The 21,011-nt window shown below is 34.0% G+C and overlaps 1 protein-coding gene across 2 annotated transcripts in view; it reads left to right on the forward strand.

The window, feature by feature from the left end:
• The window catches only part of SLC30A9 (solute carrier family 30 member 9), an 88,028-nt gene extending 67,244 nt beyond the window's left edge, over nucleotides 1–20,784 (forward strand). The window contains exons 13-18 of one of the 2 annotated variants that reach the window (XM_064366680.1): nucleotides 558–629; nucleotides 1,092–1,199; nucleotides 4,194–4,359; nucleotides 10,332–10,461; nucleotides 12,410–12,523; nucleotides 19,465–20,784. In XM_064366680.1, the coding sequence (XP_064222750.1) occupies nucleotides 558–629; nucleotides 1,092–1,199; nucleotides 4,194–4,359; nucleotides 10,332–10,461; nucleotides 12,410–12,523; nucleotides 19,465–19,509 (635 nt within the window). In that variant the 3' untranslated portion in view covers nucleotides 19,510–20,784. The remainder of the gene's footprint in view (nucleotides 1–557; nucleotides 630–1,091; nucleotides 1,200–4,193; nucleotides 4,360–10,331; nucleotides 10,462–12,409; nucleotides 12,524–19,464) is intronic. The other variant, XM_064366684.1, reaches the window with a different exon arrangement.
• Nucleotides 20,785–21,011: the final 227 nt, after the last annotated feature.

The raw sequence follows: 21,011 nt of genomic DNA on the forward strand, positions 1-21,011 counted from the left end.
CTTGTCATATAAATATTTCAAAGTATTTGAAATATACAGCTATAGAAGAATGATGAGAGAACTGCTAATATCAGTATAAAACTGCCAGATTCACTGCTGTACTCATGTTTACTTCTGAAACATTTTAACTTTCTATGTATAATGTTCCCTTCATCTCTTTTTAAAATTAATATTATTTTTAATTGACAGATCTTAATTGTGTATGTTTATGGGGCCCCTCATCTTTGAAAGTCTATAAAATGGTTGTAACACTACCTGCCTCAAAAGACTGGGTGGCTCAAAAGTGATTGTGGCTAGTGTGGTGCTGCCAAATAGAAACTCTTTAATAAACTAAGGCTGTTGTTACTAGCAGTTACATTTAGTTATTATGGTTTAGAATTATGGGGTTCACTGTAGTATAATGATTAATTAAGAATCACTAGTTAACATAGAACTTTTCCTTATTGCCAACCCTAGTTTTAAAATGTTGTGCCTATTTGTTTATCTTTTGAGATGCCATCTTTAAAGTTTGGAGGCATGAAGTTTCTGTCTTGCTGATATGAATGCTTTTCTTTTAGCAACACTTCTTGTTGCTGTAAATGAACTTCGTAGGAGTGCTCGGGCCAAAGGAATGTCATTTTACAAATACGGTATGTATTTTAGAAATCAGGTGTTTGTTTCACCTCTTTTATTTGCTTAAAATTACTTAGTATTATTATTGCTTTGTTCCCAATAGATATGTACAAAATATATCTGAATATTGTCCCTATGTGGCTCTTACATATCCTTCATCCCTTATTAAAATGTAGTGTAGAAATTTGAACATGGATACCTTATATTGGGATTTGACTTAAGTGAACTAAGTTATTTCTTTATATAGTTGTATAACTTGAGAAAGTAATTTGACCTTAGGTATCAGTTATTGTTGACATTTAAACCAAGAAATCATGTTTGCATTGAACAAGGTTTTGAAAATCATGATCTCTCATATACTTTTTAAATCTTAATTTATATCTTGATTTTTTAAATGGATACTTATTAAAATATTACCTGATAGTATCAAGTTAAGATTTTAGAAATTTTCTTTTCTTGTCTCTTCCCCAATGACTAAGTAATGGAAAGTCGTGATCCTAGTACAAATGTTATATTATTGGAGGATACTGCTGCAGTCTTGGGAGTTATAATAGCAGCCACTTGCATGGGCCTTACTTCTGTAACAGGTAAATATTTCCTAAATTATAGGTGATTTATTTGTCCTACTTAAATAATTCTCTAATATTTGGGAATTTTCTCTTATATCGTTGAATAATATTAAACCAATAAATTGTTAAATATTAATTCCATACTGATCATTGACTTTTATAAGACATTTGGTCAGCAAAAGTATTCAGGTTTATTTGAATTAAAAATGTCTCTAAATTAGAAATAAGGAAGGCTATTAGTAGAGGATTTCTGTAATACTGTAAGTCCTTCTAACTGTGACTTAAAAAATTGTGCAATCTCCCTGAATTTTTTATTTATATATTGAAAGTGTAGATAATATTTGCCTTGGTAACCTAATGGGTTTATTAAGAAAATATGAAAGCTTTAATGAACTCTAAAGTTCTAAACAAATATACAGTAGGCCCTCAAATAACATTGTTTTCTTCAACTTGATTTTGTTATAACATTATTGAGAAAAAAAATCAGTTCCTAACTGGGGCCACCATCTCTGTGGAGTTTGCTCATTTGCATGGATTTTCTTCAGGCACTCCCAACTTCCTCCCACATCACAGTGCTGTGCATGTTCAGTAAAATGGGGTGTCTAAATAGTCCCAGTCTAAGTGAGTGTGGGTGTGTGTGTAAGTGTGCCCTGCCATAGGATGGCATCCTGGCCAGGGCTGGTTAGGATAGGCTCATTTAGGTGATAATCAGACAGATTCAGGACAATAACTGATGTGTGAAAGTGCTCTGCAAGCCCACTTATTTGTGATTATTTTTGAATTATGTGGTAGTAAGAGGTGTTCCTTATAATTTTCACTTTGCAAACATTTATTCCTTGATTTAACCCACCACCACCATTACTGCCAGTACTCACTGATTTACCAAAAATTGGATAAATAATTATTTTACATAGCTTTTATTAAATTTTTAAAAATGTGTATGTAGCTCACATTAATTTCAATGTTCAATATTAGACACATTTTGGGTCTTAGAAGTTCAGTGATGTTTTTGTGACCAGAAATATGCCATAGGAACTTAACGCTTGTTTATATCAGTTAGCTTATGGTAAAATTGGTTTTGTTATATGTTGTTTCCTGTAAAGTCACAGTTTCTGAGAACTTATTGACAACATAAGTGAGGACTTACTGTATATTGTGACTCTTGTTCATTTGTCTTTTTCCACCCTTATTGCCAATAATAGCTACTGTTACCTTCCTATTTCTTTAAGTTGGTTCTGTCTTCATTTTGGTAGCGAATTAAGTGTTTTGAGGGCACTACTATATAGGCAAATGAAAAGACAAAATCTATTTAATTTTATTTTCTAAAGCAAAAGAACCATTTAACATGAAAAGACTCAATTTATGAAGTTGGAATTCTCTTGGAAATGAACTTCTTCCATTCTTCTCTATTTGTCCTTACATATTTAAAATAATTTTAAGTGACAAGCTTCCACAGTTCTGCAGTGTTTCTTCAAATAGTCTGAAATATGAACACTTCTTTCTCATTTTGAGTGTGCATTTTAAGGCCAAACCAGCATTCTCTGTTGTTTATTGTGATCCAAAATATTTGTAAAAGTGTTGATTGTTTTTCTGGTTGACCATATAGTTTTAGACTGTTTTTGAACATAAATTATTAGCAAAATTTTAGGCTTAAGAAAAGTGTGACTTGATGCAGAAGTCAACTTTGAATAATTTATTTTATTTTACATAATAATAGAAACCAATCAAATCAAACTTATAAAAATGTCATGTATTTTAATGAATTAAATTTTACTTAATTAGCTAATTTATTCAAATTAAATTAACATGCCAAGAAATAAAAGTTTTCTTAAAAAACGTATTTTCTTTCAGCTAATAACTCCTGTAATTTCTGTAAGAGTACATAAATGTACATATTTAAATAAAAATAGCTCTTTAAAGTTGGATTTCTAAAGAGCAGTATTTGATTTTGAGCTCTATAATTACAAAACTTCTAAAGGATAATGTTTTACAAGTGTATCATTTTTAGCACTTAGTATAGATAAACAAGTGTGCTTTTTAGTGTTACAGCTTAGCAAAATGTATATTTTATCAAGCATTTAAAGAGTTAAATATATTGATGACATTTCATCTTTGGAATAAAAAAACTTGTAGTCATAAAAGCCATATGTAAAATTTATTATAAAAATTTAAAATATATTTATTAATGTCTGTTATATAAATACTACGTATACATTCATAGATGATAAACCAGCCTTTCTCATTGGTTCTGGGAGAGAAGCCCTAACAACCTAAGGCAAACATTAGCATCAGAATCACCTGAAGGGCTTAGGGAAATACAGAATGTGAAAACCCATATCCAGAATTTTTGATTCGGAAGGCCTGAAATGAGGCCTGAGAATTTGCTCTTCTACCAAGTTTTCAAATGATGCTGCTGGTCCAGGAACCACACTTTGAGAACCACCACCTTGAGACACCTATGGCATGTAATGAATTAACTTTTCTCCTTTGTATCTAAAATGAAACCAGCTATATGTCACCCTTGGTTGGATGAGAAGAGTCACCCATATTATTTTCTGTAGGGCTTAATTCTCTTACAGAACATTAGTAGGAAGAAGATGCAGAAAATGGTTTCTTTCAGCTTTTGATTTCACTGTTATTTTTGTCTGTATGGTATAGGAAAAGTGCTATTGATGTATCTAAAAGAAATGGACTCTTCATTATGTCATTTTTTGGTATATGGTATCTAATCTTAATGTGCTCTGAAAGTTCACATATGTAATGACAAATTACAAGTCAGAGATCTTAAACAATTATGTCACATAATATTCTTATGTAATATGGAGCAAGTTATAGCATCCTCATTTTGTAGTATACTAAAATTATTTGTAGTCATTAAAAGAAGTAGTTAAAGAAATTAGGACTAAATTTCAAGTGCCTTGATTTACTAGTTCTGGTTCTTTGCTCTCTATAAACTTCACTGAAATAATAGAAAATGTTAATTTACTGATTTTTTTAATGTGCTTTATTTAGGCAATCCACTTTATGACAGCCTAGGTTCTTTGGGTGTGGGCACCTTATTAGGCGTGGTCTCAGCATTCCTCATCTACACTAATACAGAAGCACTCTTAGGGCGGTCCATCCAGCCAGAACAAGTACAGCGGCTCACTGAACTCCTGGAGAATGACCCATCAGTAAGGTCAGCCTTATTCCAGTAATCCTGTTAAGGCTTACAAAAACATATTAAAAAACAGAAATGCTTGGTTTGTAAAAACTTCCAGAGAAGGTTTTGGATTCCTGGTCATCAGAACTTTTTAATATTTTACTTTTCAGAATTATAATCTTGGAAGAAAGAATACACTTAGGAAACTCCTTATAAGTTCCCTTTTAAATTTTGTATACTTCTGAGTTTTAGGATAAGGAACAGTCAGATGAGAATAGAAGTTTGCAAAGTAGTTGCCTCCTTAATGTGGACATAATGTGGAACCTGTAGAGTTGCCTTATATTTGCATTGTAATTACAAATTGAAAATAATAAATTCAAAAAGATTTTTATTCATTGGGAAATGATTACCAAATTAAATATAATTTATATTTATTTTGAAAATAGACTCTTTGTTTTAGCTTATTTTAAATATTTTTCTTATAATCTTTCTCTTTTAAATTATTAAAACTAAGGAACTGGAGACAGAAGATAATCAGCAGAAGCAATATAGAATTCTAGTAGTGCTTTTCAGTGAAATTCCAGCAGCATTGTGGTTTTTTTAATGAAGTAAAAGAACAAACCTTTAAAAACCCAGTTTTCTACTAACTCGCCCTATTTTTTTTTTCAAACTTTAAAATAAGAAAATGTTTTGTGTTATACTTGAAACATTTAAATTAAATCTTTTTAAAATGACCTGTATATCTCAACTAGTAAAACATATTAATGATTACTAGATTTATGTTTTATGCACTATATGTTTAATCTTGAAAAGTAACTATCTCATTGGAACAAGATTAGAAGTTGAGAGATGGGCACAGTGGCGCATGCCTATAGTTCCAGCTACTTGGGAGGCTGAGGCAGGAGGATCACTTGAGACCAGGAGTTTGAGACTTAAGTCTTCTACTTACAGTATTCAATGATCATGTCTGTGAATACCACCCACAGCACTATAGCCTGGGCAGCTGAGCATTCTTAAAATCAGTATTAGAGCTAGTAACATAATGTGAGATAATCCAAATTAATATCCTCCCCTTGTGATGTTTTTGTCTGGTTTTGGTATTAAAATAATACTGGCTTCAGAGAATGAGTTGGGAAGTGTTTTCTCCTATTCTTTTGGAAGAGTTTGTGAATAATTGATGTTAGCTTCTTTAAAGGGTAGAATTCAGCTAGCTGGATGTGGGCTTTGCTGTGTGGGTAGTTTTTTGATTAGTAATTCTATCTCTTGTTATAGATCTGTTCAGCTGGTCTGTTTCTTCTTGACCTAAAAGTTTAAGTAGTTTGTATTCTAGGAAATGTCTTTTACTTCTAAATTACCTAATTTGCTGGTATACGGCTATTTATAATATTCCTTTGTAATCCATTTTATTTCTTTTTTATTTTATTTTATTTTATTGCATTTTAGGTTTTGGGGTATATGTGAAAAACATGCAAGGTTGTTGCATAGGTGCATATGTGGCAGTGTGATTTGCTGCCTCCCTCCCCTTCACCTATATCTGGCATTTCTCCCCATGCTATCTCTCCCCAACTCCCCACCCCCCACTGTCCCCCCTCCCCTCCAACAGACCCCAGTGTATAGTGCTCCCCTCCCTGTGTCCATGTGTTCCCATTGTTCAATACCCGTCTATAAGTGAGAACATGCGATGTTTGATTTTGTGTTCTTGTGTCAGTTTGCTGAGAATGATGGTTTCCAGGTTCATCCATGTCCCTACAAAGGACGCATACTCATCGTTTTTGATGGCTGTATAATATTCCATGGTGTATATGTGCCACATTTTCCCTGTCCAGTCTATCATCGATGGGCATTTGGGTTGGTTCCAGGTCTTTGCTATTGTAAACTGTGCTGCAGTGAACATTCATGTGCATGTGTCCTTATAGTAGAACGATTTATAATCCTTTGGATATATACCCAGTAATGGGATTGCTGGGTCAAATGGAATTTCTATTTCTAGGTCCTTGAGGAATCGCCACACTGTCTTCCACAATGGTTGAACTAATTTACACTCCCACCAACAGTGTAAAAGTGTTCCTATTTCTCCACATCCTCTCCAGCATCTGTTGTCTCCAGATTTTTTAATGATCGCCATTCTAACTGGTGTGAGATGGTATCTCAATGTAGTTTTGATTTGCATTTCTCTAATGACCAGTGATGATGAGCATTTTTTCATATGCTTGTTGGCCTCATGTATGTCTTCTTTTGTAAAGTATCTGTTCATATCCTTCGCCCATTTTTGAATGGGCTTGTTTGTTTTTTTCTTGTAAATCTGTTTTAGTTCTTTGTAAATTCTGGATATCAGCCCTTTGTCAGACGGGTAGGCTGCAAAAATTTTTTCCCATTCTGTTGGTTGCCAATTCACTCTATTGACTGTTTCTTTCACCATGCAGAAGCTGTGGAGTTTGATTAGGTCCCACTTGTCTATTTTGGCTTTTGTTGCCAATGCTTTTGGTGTTTTGGTCATGAAGTCCTTGCCTACGCCTATGTCCTGAATGGTTTTGCCTAGGTTTCCTTCTAGGGTTTTTATGGTGTTAGGTCTTATGTTTAAGTCTTTAATCCATCTATGTCTCATCTTTCATTTCTGTAATTTGAATCTTCTCTTCTCTTGGTCAGTTTGGCTAAAGGTTTGTTCATTTTCTTGATTTTTCTAAAGAACCAGCTTATGGTTTAATTGACTTTCTCTATTTTTTTTTCTATTTTCTTTTTCATGAATTTCTGCTTTAATCTTTTTTATTTTATTCCTTCTGCTTGCTTTCAGGTTAGTTTGCTCTTTTTCCAATGTCTTAAGGTTAAGCTTTTAATTTGATGTTTCTTCTTTTTTAAAATAGGCAATTATAGCTACAAATTTTCCTTTAAGTATTGCACTCTATACATTTTGGTGTATTGTGCCATGTTCATTCATCTACCAGTATTTTCTAATTTCTTTTTTTCTTTTCAGTTATTTAGGGGAGTATGTTACTTAATTTTTACGTATTTGCAATTTTCACAGATTTCTTTCCATTATTGATTTATTTTCTATTATGGTCTAAGAATATGTATTATTTCTGTCCTTTTAAATTTACTGAGGTTTGTTTTATGGTCTTACATATAGTCCTTCTTGGATAATATTCATGAATACTTGGAAGAAAATGTATTCTGCTGTTGTTCTGTAGAGTGTTCTGTAGATGTTTGTTATGTCTAATTGGTTTATAGTGTTCAAGACTTCAATTTCCCTAATGATCTTCTTGTCCTCTTGTTCTGTCCTTTTTTTTTTTTTTTCTTTTTAAGATGGAGTTTTGCTCTTGTCGCCCATGCTGGAGTGCAGTGGTGCAATCTTGGCTCACTGCAACCTCCGCCTCCTGGCCTCACCCTCTAGAGTAGCTGGGATTATAGGCAGTCACCACCATGCTCAGCTAATGTTTGTATTTTTAGTAGAGATGGGGTTTCACCTTGTTGGCCAGGCTGGTCTCAAACTCCTGACCTCAGGTGATCCACCCACCTTGGCTTCCCAAAGTGCTGGGTATGAACTGAAAGTATTGCAGTCTTTGGTTATTGCTGTTGAATTATCTGTTTCTCCCTTCATTTCTTCTCAGTTTTGGCATCACATATTTTGGTGCTCTGTTGTTGATACATATATGTTTATAATTTTGCATATATTGTTTAATAAGCGATGTCTTAAAAAAGAGCTACAAACTGAAAGACTGGCAAATTTGAAATTTTCTGGAAGAGTGAAAACCTATGGATTAAATTATTGGAAAAAATACATGCCAGTAATCCAGAAAATTTATTCAATTTTTTAAACAGTGTATTAGTTACCTACTGCTGTGTGACAAATTGGCCCAAAACTTAGTGGTTTAAACAACATATTATCATCTTACAGTTTCTGTGAGTCAGGAATCAGGGCACACCTTATCTGAGTTTTCTATTTCAGGGTTTCTCACAGACCGTAATCAAGGTGTTGACTGGGATTATAGTCGTCTCCTGGGAAAGGGGTTGCTTCTAACCTTATTCACATGATTGTTGGCAAGATTTAGCTCCTTGCCCCATGGGCCTCTTCAACATGGCAGCTTGCTTAATCAAAGAGTACAAGCTGATAAGGCAGTAGAGAGTGAGTGTAAACAAGACAATAGTCATAGATTAGTCACCTGGTCTTGGAAATGACATCTCGTCACTTTGTCTTATTTGGTAGGTCTAGCCCACATTCAGGGAGAATCACACAAGGGCTTGTGTATAGCAAGCAGGGATTGATCATTGGGAGCCATATGAGAAGCTGCCTGTCCCAAACAGTTATCTGCCTGTAGTTAGTTATGTGTAAGAACATAAGGAAAAAGTTTGTCTAAATATATTTATTAGTTCCTACTTACATATCAACCAAATAATGAAATTTATTAATACTCTGTGAAGACTAAAGTAGAAGTACTTTTTAAAAATGAATAAATATGTTATATGAGTTACCAGGAGAGGAAAAAAAAGAGTAAATGATATAGCCTTTGGCCAATCTGAACAAGTTTTGTTTTCACTTGAGCACATGTAACTTTATAAATATTAAAACATTAAATCTTGTTTCACCCTTAATGGTTGATTAAAATACAGCTTCATTATATGGATTAAAAAATTAGGATTCAGTGTTTAGTAACCTCCTCAGGATCACTCAGAAATTAGAGTCTAATGTTTTAAGAACACTTGGAGTCTTACTTAGGATTGTTTTTCTAGTAGATCTCTATGTCCTCAGAATTCAGAGTGTTTTGTTATATATGCTGTACAGAAAAGATCTTATGGTGATCACTGTAGAAAGAAGAGAATTTTTCAACAGTTCCTAGGCAAGATTGATTCCTGAGGGTTAGGGCAGGAGGGATGAAAAGTAGTTATGCTTGAGTATCTGCTTTCCTGTCTGGGAGGCTAAAGGGTATGATGCAAAGACCACTGGGCTTGGGTATCTGAAGAACTGGGCTGGGGAGTCCTGGTCTGCTGTTTACTAGTTGAATTACCTTGAGCAAGTCACTTATGCCCCTCTAGGATGGTTTTGTCATCTGGAAAATAAAGATGTCACTGTACCCACTTTATGAAAGCCATTCATTAAATGCCTGCCTTATAGTTTATACTATATTAAACATTTTATATATATATTAGCTCATTATTCCTCACATCAGTCCCATGTGGCAGTTATTATTAACCTTATTCTAATAGAGATAGTCACAGCATTGTATGAAGACTTTTAAAGAAGCCAGTGAACATATACTTGGTTAGTATACTCTTATAAATTACTATTATAAATTAAAACAAATTTTTATATGGCATGTAGGAAATTGGTAAGTGGATATATGGAGACAAAGCCTTATGAAATAAAATGACATTTTAGAAAAGTGATTTAGAGTTAATGAATTTTTTTTTTTTTTTTTTTTTGACACAATCTCATCCTGCCCAGGCTGGAGTGCAGTGGCACAATCTCAGCTCACTGCAGCCTCCGCCTCCTGGGTTCAAGTGATTCTCCTGCCTCAGTCTCCCGAGTAGCTGGAATTACAGGCATGCACCACGATGCCTGGCTAATTTTTGTAGTTTTAGTAGACAGGGTTTCACCATGATGGATTTGGGCTGGTCTGGAACTCCTGATCTCAGGTAATCCACTCGCCTCGGCCTCCCAAAGTGCTGGGATTACAGGTGTGAGACACTGAGCCTAGCTGAGTTAATGAATTTTTAATACACAAGTTTTACACCTCATATGTATACAAATTACCATAAAATAACATTTGTTAAATTTGCACCTTTCTATGATATTATGCAAAAAAAAAAGCTAAATGGACAGCGGACCTTGGAAAATGATAAGTGGTACTTAATGGTGAATATTCTGAAACCATCTTAGTCCATTTTTGTCACTAGTTGGGAAAAAAACAAGAATTTAAGACTTTGTGCTATTAAAGTATATATATATATATATATATATGTGTGTGTGTGTATGCATGTATAAATAAATCTGTATGCATTGTTATTGATTGCAGGGCAATTCATGATGTTAAAGCCACAGATCTGGGATTAGGTAAAGTAAGATTTAAGGCAGAAGTAGATTTTGATGGGCGAGTTGTTACAAGATCATATTTGGAAAAACAAGATTTTGACCAAATGTTACAAGTAAGTTTATTTATTTATCATTTTCTTACATAACTGAGGGTTAGAAAAATACTTTTAAGGTAAACAAAATGAAATTTTTTTCATAGGTCGTAAAGACACTTGAGCTCTCAACTTCTTAGGTTCCAAAATTTGACAGAGACCTTTTTATTTACTATGGAGGGGTTCAGAGGAGACAGCAGAACAAACTTACTATTAAGTGCTTGCTCTGTGCATTAAATCTTTTTACTCTAATTTACTCTCAACAACCCTGTTCTTTCAACAATGAAATAACATTTTTATTTTAACATATAGGGAAATTGAGACACAGAGAGATTAAGTAGCTTACCTGAGGTTGCAGTGCCATAGAGATAAGTCATAAATGAATTTAGATCTACCTGACTCCAGAATCCATTTTTTAATTAAGAATAGTTTAAGAGAATTTATTAAAGAGTATATAATGAACAGCACAGAGGTTACCACTTGCTGCTATCAACTCTTAACATCTTGCTCTATAGTGTGTTTGCTTAAGGTCTTAAAGAAATCAATTATAATAACAGTTCAAGCCCCTATTTTCTGTTTCTAGATCTCATTCTTATTCTATCCCTAGAATTAAACATTATGCTGAATTTGGTACCTGTCTTTTCCATTCAGATTGTTATACTTTTCAGCATTTTTAGTATAATATGTAACATTTTGAATGTTTAAAAATTGATATAAATGGTATCAAAGTATATGCAGTGCTACAATTTGCATAACAACACATTTTTTAGATTCCTTCATGTTAATTTATACATTTCAAGTCAATTTACTTTCATTATTATAGAGTATTTCATCCTATGAATATGCTGTAATTTATTTTGTCTCTAGTTATAGACATTTATATTACTTCCAGTGTAAAACGATTAGAAATAATGCCATGATTGCATTCTCACACATTTCCTTGTTCACATATATGAAAGTTTCTTTAGTGTAATGTATATATAGGTAGCTAGATTTTAAATAGGTGGGCCATTGAATGTACTTATCTTCAACTTGCCTAGATATTACCAAATTATTTTCCAAAGTGTGCCAATTTAACTTCCATCGTTATGTATCAGAGTTCTTTGTTCATAGTCTTACATGATTGTATTGATAGAGTTTTACAATTTTTGCCACTTTGTCAAGTGTGAAATAGTATCTTGTTCTAATTTTATTTCTGGGAGCATTGAGGTTAGTAAACATTGAAGTTCATTGACCAGTGGAGTTTCCTCTACATTGTTACCTGATTTTTCATGATTTGTATTATTCTTATAGATTTGAAAAACTCTTTATTTTTCATATCATGGATATTTGTATAATATATTTATATAATAATTATATAAATTATACAAAGAATATAATTCTTTGTATAAATGTAATTTATAAATTTACATTCTTTGTATAAATCTAATTCTTTTTTTCCAGTTTGTAACTTCCTTTTCTTTTTGTTGTTATACAAAAGATTTAATATGATTTTTAATTTTAATGTCAGATTTGTAGTCTTCTCCCCTATGCTTTTTATTTTGCATGAAAAATCCTTCCATATCCCATTATCATAAAAATATTATATTCTCTTCTAGGAGTTTTTTGGTTTTTTTTTTTTTACCCTTCTATCTTTCATCCACTTCGAACTATTTCTTTAATGGTCCAAGATAGGGATTAAATTTTTTTTCTTATGGGAAAATAGTTATTCTAAAACTATTTATTGACTATGTTATCTCCCCAGTGATTTTGTAGTGCTACATCTGTGTAGTATTGTACTGAATTTCCTTGATCTGAATCGTTTTGGAAATAGGTAATCCATTGCCTGTGGCTTCAAGTTTTAAAAATGTTCATTAAACTTAATGGTGTTTGTTATAAGGTTTTTTTTTTTTTCCTTTTTTTAAGGAGTCATAAGTGTACCAACTATGGTTTAAAAAAAATTATTTTCCTGTTTTCATTTTCTTTACAGGAAATTCAAAAAGTGAAAACTCCTGAAGAACTAGAGATCTTTATGCTTAAACATGGAGAAAATATTATTGATACTTTAGGAGCTGAAGTAGATAGACTTGAGAAGGAACTGAAAGTAAGATGTGTTCATAAAAATAACATAATGATAATGCCAGCTATTTTTTTGAGTACTTACTCTACAGCAGACACTAAGTGCGTCCATCACATGCATGCTTTCACCTACTCAGTAACTCCATAATGTGTAGGTATTTATAAACAAAAAAATGGGTTAAAGAATTGAATAATTTACCCAAGGAAATAGGGAAATTATGATTTGAACCAGATTCTTTACTTTTAACCACTATTCTATACTGCCTGCTTTGTTTCTAAAATAGTCAAAGGGTTTTTTTTTTGTTTGTTTGTCATTAAATAAGCAATTTGGAAGTTCCTAGAGAAAGATGAAAAGGAAACTTTAGACTCTGGTCAAAAGTTAGAAAAAATAGAATGTATATCTTGCTTTTAGTCCATTTGACATTATTTTCTGTTTTTGTTTGTTTCTATTCAGTTGGAGGTTATTGTAATTTATTGGTTATGTTACAGAAATATTACCTGCTCCTGATCAGGTTGTCTTTTAAAATGTTTCAGTGTTCTCAAATTGCCATTTATTGGCATTTGAATTCTGTTTGCAATAAGTAAAAACTTGTAAATGATCTTTAATGTATATGGTTTGTTGAAGGTTGTGCTTTTTCTTCAGTTGATATTGACTATTCTTTCATTTTGTAAAATATTGAAGGAAAAAACTCCTATCTCTACCTTACAAGTTTTTCTTTGAGAATCTGGATATCTGATTAGATTAAAAGAAGTTCTTCAGATAAGATTTGTTAATATTATAGTTCATGAGCTTTATCTGACATAATTTCGGACGTTTATAGATGACCATTTCTCAAATATTTTGGGTCTTAAGACTTTCATTTTTAACAATTATTGCAGACCCCAAAGAGATTTTGTTTATTTGAGTTATACTTATTGATATTTACCAAACCATGCATGAAAACAGATAAATTTTAAAATATTTATCATTTATTTTTAAAAGCATACACCTATTTAATATAAACAACTTTTTATTTGTTTGTTTGTTTTCCTAAGATAGAATCTCGCTCTGTTGCCCAGGTTGGAGTGCAGTGGCACGATCTCGGCTCACTGCAGCCTCCGCCTCCCAGGTTCAAGCGATTCTTCTGCCTCAGCCTTCTGAGAAGCTGGGACTACAGGTGCCCACCACCATGCCTTTTTAGCAGAGATGGGGTTTCACAATGTTGGCCAGGCTGGTCTCAAACCCCTGATCTGACCTTAAGTGATCTGCCCGCCTTGGCCTTCCAAAGTGCTAGGATTATAGGAGTGAACCACTGCACCTGGCCACATTTTCATATAAATAGTTTTATTTCCAAAATGAAAAAAAGTAAAAAGAATATTATTTCACATTTTTGCAAAAGTCTCTTATGCCTGGCTTAGTAGAAGACAGCTAGATTCCTATATCTGCTTCTGCCGTCAGTCTATAGTGATTTGATTGTTTGGTTGAAGAATATGAAGGAAAGGGAGGACTGTTTCTATAGCCTATTGAGATAACTGTGATATTCTCTTTTGATGTTGTAACAGCTGGTAGAACCTAAATCAATGAAAGAACTTTTTATATGCTACTTGTGAAGGTAGGGGGCACAATCTATAAGACTGTCCTTCCTTCTGATACCAACTGTGAGTTCAGGAGGTTCCCTAGAGTACTTTCAGTTTTGATAATTCATTAGGACTCTTACAACTCACCGAATGATGTTAAACCCATCATGGTTTGGTTTATTATAGGTTATGGCTTATTAAAGGGAAAGGATACTGACTGAAATCAGCCAACAGATGAAGTGCATAGGGCAGAGTCAGGAAAGTTACAAACATGAAGTTTTAATTGTCTTTTCTGTATAATGTACAATATTACTCTCCTGGTGGTAGTGAAATATGACAGTAGCATGATATGTTGCCAAACAGGAAGCTCATCTGAGACTTGATGACCAGAGATTTTATTGAGGCTCCACGGTTGACTGCCTGAGTGGCTGACCTTTTGTCTCTAGCCCCTCTAGAGGTAGAGTAGATACTGTGTGGCCAAAGGCCCCCATCATAATCACATTGTTAGACTGTCTAGTGGCTAATGCCCCAGATAAACAAAGGTACTCTTAGGCAGGACATGTCAAGGGCCTAGAATTTCCCTCCCATTTATGGAGAACAAAAGCCAAACCTCTCTTTGGGTAAGATAAATTCTCTACTTTACACTGTTATATTAAAATATGTTGGTCTGTCTTTATACTCTGAATGAATCTTTTACCCATGCATGATTCCATAACATTATGAATGAGTATTTTGGAAAATATTGATTCACTGACGTACATAGATCTTTCAGATGTTGATACATTTCTAAATATTTGTAAGCTCTCATCTCACAACTCAGGCAATAACAGAAGTACTTTTACATACTTGCCATTTTGTCACAGTTTTTTTTGTTGTTTTTTGTTTTTTTGAGATGGAGTCTCACTCTGTCACCCAGGCTGGAGTGTACTGGCACAATCTCGGCTCACTGCAACCTCTGCCTCCCGGGTTCAAGTGATTCTCCTGCCTCAGCCTCCCGAGTACCTGGGACTACAGGCGCGTGCCACCACACCTGGCTAATTTTTGTATTTTTAGTAGAGATAGGATTTCACCATGTTGGCCAGGCTGTTCTCAAACTCCTGACCTCAGGTGATCCACCCACCTGGGCCTCCCAAAGTGCTGGGATTACAGGCGTGAACCACTGCCCCTGGCCTTGTCACAGTATTTTTAAAAGTGAACTCAAGCGTTGAGGTTTAATAAAATGGATACATTTGCTATTTCATGAAAGACTTTTTAAATTAAACTGGCTTTTTTTTCCCCCTAATGTCAGGTGTGGGACAGTAAAGAAAAGAAAGACTACTGGTATGGTTTGATGCCATTTGCCTTGAATTGTGCAAAGGTGCCAGCAGTTTTACCCACCATTGTTTTTATGCCATCAGGTAATGTCAGCGTAGCAAAAAAGGCAAAAAATGTCTTACAGTTACTATGAAAATAGTTCTGACCTTAAGAGTCCCCCTAAAAAGGTCTCAGGACCCCAGCAGTCCTTGGACTGCACTTTGCAAACAACTAATCTATATAAAATGTGAGACGATGGTTATTTTTGTACAAGGTAATACAAAATTGAATAAATTTAGCTCTTTATTCTATTTGTTTTAATTTCCTGGCAAGGAAAATAATGGACTAAGTCTTTATTTGCTTTACATTTTCATAGAAATTATAAATCAGAAGCCAGATTTAAGAATAATTAACAAATTGGTCATTCTCACCTGTATTTACTTTTACCACAGTCAGACCTCATTGTTTTTGTTTAGCTAACTTTGTACTTTAACTAGAGGCTATTAAATCATCAATTATGTTTTTGAATTATGTAAGTCTTTCAAACCAGGAAGCTAAGTATAATCCACACATTCAGGTGGAAACATCTTTGGCTAAAGTAATAAAGCATAATTAATCTTAAGTCAAAGGACACCTTCATAGTTGAGGTGCCAAACCAAAAGGGAATGCATGAATGTAATTATTTTTCCTAGTCATGAAAATAAGCTGATTTTCTTTTGAGAACTGAACTTTCTTCACTGGCATATTCCTTTATTTTTAGTATCTCAGGGTTGCCTTCCAAGTTTAAATTGTAATTATTATTGGATTATTTCGGAAGGTCACACTCATTAATATTATTCTGTATTAGTAGAGCCATCTCTTGAGTAATGCCATGAGTGTTGAAATAGATATTTTTGGCTTAAAATTCTAGAACTTGTATAGTTCTATGTAAAGGTATTAAAAATAATAGAGACTAATTCATAGATTCCCATATTACAAGATGGGAACTACAAATCTAATACAAAATTATACAGTATATCTTGTTATTATTTTGAAGTTCTTTGACCTGTTAAACATTTGTTTTTTTCCTACCTCTGTATTTCAGAGTATGGATAAACCTTTCTCCTTTCCCTCTATTAAGTTTTATGTTTATGATGAAGTAATGGAAATTAATTCACTGGGAGGCTGCTGTAGCATTCAAAAATTCCTTGTAAATAATGTCTGAATTAAATGCTCTGTTCTTTGCCTTTGTTTCTCCAGTTTCTCTTATAGCATTGTTTTTAACAAGTCTACAGCATTGCAAAATAAATTATGTAATTTGGTTTTTAACTCTCTGCAGGCATTGGAATAAAATCCTCATGGTATGTAAAATAGCCTAATTGGTATTGAGCAATGCAAGGAGTATAGTAGATTTTAAAGTATTTGTTGAATAAGTGAATGAAAATTTTAAGTTGGATACCAATGATTGGTTTTCAGTTTTATTCAATAAATACCAGTTTCTACTATGCACATGAATATCTTGTTAGGTAGTAAATACTGAATTTTAAGGATATTAATCATATTTACACATTCATTCAGCAAACATGTGTCTGCTTTGTATTATGCACATATATTTTTACAAATTTGATTAGTCACTCTGAAAATGATTTTAAAAAGCAGAGCAAATTAACTTTTTAGGGTTTTTTGAGATAAAGCTTTTATTAGTACACATTTATTTACATTGTGCTTTTTAGATAGAATGTCAAACTTCCCATGAACAGGTAAAATTTTCAAGTCATATTAGGATAGATAAGGGTTGATTGGAGTAGGAGGATAAAATTTAGTTTCATTTCTGTTTGGAGGAATATTTTTTAAATTCCATATTGAGTTTAAGGAGTTCTAGAGACAAGGAATAGTTTTAAGTAAGGAAAAGATTGAGAGCAAAAGTGTGCCCTCCTTGTTGAAAGGTTCCTGGTCATTCTCACATTAGGATCGAAGAGGAAAGTACCCCCAGGCACACTTGAACGACACTAGTTATAAGAAAAATCCCTGTGTACACTCAGTAGGGTGTTCTTGCTGGAGCAAAACTCCAGTATTATGCCAGATTTTGTTTTTATAACTGGATACCTTTAATACAAGTAATATGCACATGATCCTAGGACATTACTTTTTTTTTTTTTTGAGATGGAGTTTCGCTCTTGTTACCCAGGCTGGAGTGCAATGGCGCGATCTCGGCTCACCGCAACCTCCGCCTCCTGGGTTCAGGCAATTCTCCTGCCTCAGCCTCCTGAGTAGCTGGGATTACAGGCACACGCCACCATGCCCGGCTAATTTTTTTGTATTTTTAGTAGAGACGGGGTTTCACCATGTTGACCAGGATGGTCTCGATCTCTTGACCTCGTGATCCACCCGCCTCTGCCTCCCAAAGTGCTGGGATTACAGGCGTGAGCCACCGCGCCCGGCCAACATTACTTTTTAAGCTAGGAATTACTAATCCTAACAGTCATTTAAGAGAAATTTTCTCCCTTTGTGATTTATTTTTGTAATTTTTATCAAATAATGCACAAAGTTTATAAAGTCAAATAGAACTGAAAAGATAACAGAAATAATGATCACTGCCTCACCTTCCTCATTACTTATATTCTCAATGATAACCGTTTTTAATACTTTTAGTATGTCTTTATTTACTGCCATGTTTCTACATAAAAGTCTTATACAATTCCTCTTTATTTAACATTATTTCCCCTTTGATAGGTGTAGATTTAGTTCTTTTATACACTACTTTCTGTCCTCCATTCTCACAGTAGTAATATATTACAGTTTATTACATTTGTAATTCCCCTCAAGTTGATTTAGGTGCCCTTCTTTTGTGCACTCATAGGAAAAGGAAACCCAAACCTTTCACTTTGCTCTGTGGTAGCTGAGTATTGTAATTGCCTGCTTAATTTACCTATGTCACCTCACTACCAAACTTAAGTCCACTAAAGGCAAATACTGTGTGTTTCCAGCTCATTGTCATATACACTTCAGTGCCTGGCACAGAGTAGGCATGTAATAATAGATAGTATTGGTTGTTACTGAATTGAAGTTCCTTAAGCTAGCATGTAAGATTTTTAACAACCTGCTTTCTGCCTGTCAGTCCAGCCTCATTACCAACCCTACCCTTTTTGCAGCTTCTGTGCTAGCTATACCATAGTGCCAGTGCACACTTTGCAGGCTCTCTGACTTTGCTGATGTTGTGTTTTCTGTCTAGACAATCTTCATTATCTACCTGGAAGGCTCACCATATGCAAACCTAGCTTAGATATTATATCCTCAGTGAAGTCTTTCTGGATCTTGTGAGCAAAAGTAATAGCTATCTCATTTTTGTTCCCAGTGTTATTATTTAGTACACTGTAATAGTTAGGAGCTTGGGGTCTGTCTGGAGTCAGGCCTGGAATCAGTCCTGGCTCCATCAGTTACTAGCAGTGTGACCTCAGACAGGTTAATTTCTTCATATTTCAGTTTTCCCATGTATAAAATGGAAATAATAATTAGGTTATTATGGGGCTTTTAAAATACACACGTGTACACACATAACACAGTACTTGATAGATGAGTGAATACCCAATAAATGTTAACTTTTTATTATTAGCTCTAATACTTTATCTTGTAGGTGGTTACTGCTATGCTTGTCTCCCTGGCTAAACTGAGTCCCTCAGGGTCAGGAACAGAGTCTTACTTAATAATCATAGCTCTGTTTTCTAGCACAGTGCCCAGCCTAAGAATATATGGATTGTTGCTAAAGTTACAAAATGAGTGGTTGCCAGTTTACTCTTTCTGATTATTATTGTTTTGCAGTGATTTTCTTTTCACTGCACAAAAATGCGTATTTCCAGTATTTAGCAATGCTTGGCATGTACTAGATCCTTAGTGCATTTTTGTATTAATGAACACATGAACAAACTTAAGAATGTGGGACTACTTATTGTGCTGTATATAGTGTGTCTATTTACCTATTGATCTGTTTTTTTTTTTCTTATGCAACTGTTTCTCTCATTAGTATGCTATAGTGAAGTAGTTTGCAAATGTTTTCATTGGCACTAATGATCAAAAGGAATAAAAAGAAACAAGATACTATTTTGCTACAAATAACATGGTGGTGATTTTTCTTTCCAGAAACGAAATCCTGAAGTTCGACATGTAGATTTGGAGATACTATGAATTTGATGGAATGAATCACCTGGGCGGGGCCCTTGGAAACAAGTTTGTCAGCCTGCTCTACAAAGTTTCCTCCTCTCCCACACTGAAGGAGTCAGCGCTGTGCAGAAGCCTTTTTTTAAAGATGAAGGAAATATTTTATGTAAAGAGCAGTTCAGTAGGCCACCAAACTAGAACTACTTCTTACATCTAAGAGACACACTACAAGTTGAATCAATTTGAAAATCATGTTTTTATGCTTCCATAGGGAACATTTTGGTTATTTAAATTGTTCATAATGTCTTTTTTCACCTGTTCAGTGTATACTGTACTTTGCAATCATGTTTCCTTTCTTCACATTGGTAAAAATAAGTGGCATCCATAGGATCATGATTTTTAATTTGTTGCCACTGAAGATTTCACTCCATCAAAATCTACTATGTCTTGGATATTCCAGCTAAATTTTGGTATGTGATTTTTAAATAGTCACTCCATTTCAAAGTCTGTCTTTCCTTATAGAATGTGTAAATTATTTCTCCATACCTTGTGGTTTTGACCTCAGTGCTAAGAGAATCACTCTCCTTACCTAGTTATCTACAAATGTTCATTCCAGAAATGGTAGTTACTGAATTGAAGGAAGACATCTCAATATACTCTTTTAGGTCATAGGAGTTGCCATTTTGTAAAATTTCATTTTTCTTCTTTGCTCTTTTCCTCTTATTTGCTTTAATTTTTCTAACGTTAGGAGATAAATCCTAGATACTTCCATGGGCCAGTGTGATGACTTTTTTTTAAATGAGGTTCAGTTCCATGTTTATTTACTGGGAGATAATGCATTTAGAAACATTTTAACATTCTGTTAAATGGGTTAGAAATATTTATAATTTTACAGGCAGGACAGGATTTGATTTTTAATTTATTTAAAAGGAGGCACTACTTATGTAAATCTGAGCTGTGGGATATTTCTTGCGTTAAGAGAGAGACAGAATCTCTCACTGAAATTCGTGGTCATGATTTTGTATGATATAGTTCATAGTGTGTGAGTTTGTTGCAGTTACAAATGGGCATTTAGCATAGTATATTGACTATAACATGTAAGTAAATAGCTTTCTACTGACCCTAAGTTATCAAGGTGAAGAAATAATTCAGTAATTGAAAATGTGGTGAAAAGCTACAGCTGTCTCCATCAAAACAACTTATAACGCACTTTAAAATGTTCAGGTAGCAGTGAGCATTGTTCATATGAGAATGGCGGCTGGGTGATCTCTTTGCTGAATAAATGAGTTGTTAACATGTGGACCCAATTGCCTGTATGAGATCTGTGTCTTAAAACTTACTGAAATGGGGTGCCTGTAATCTCAGCTGCTCGGGAAGCTGAGGCAGAGAATTGCTTGAACCCAAGAGGCGGAAGTTGCAGTGAGCCGAGATCACACCACTACACGCCAGCCTGGGCGACAGAGTGAGACTGTCTTAAAAAAAGACAAACCTTACTAGAATGGAAGTTTATGAATTACTGCAAACTGTAA

The sequence above is a fragment of the Aotus nancymaae genome, unplaced genomic scaffold, assembly GCF_030222135.1.
Source record: "Aotus nancymaae isolate 86718 unplaced genomic scaffold, 86718_ANA_hifiasm-v0.15.2.pri h1tg000006l, whole genome shotgun sequence".
Lineage (NCBI taxonomy): Eukaryota > Metazoa > Chordata > Mammalia > Primates > Aotidae > Aotus > Aotus nancymaae.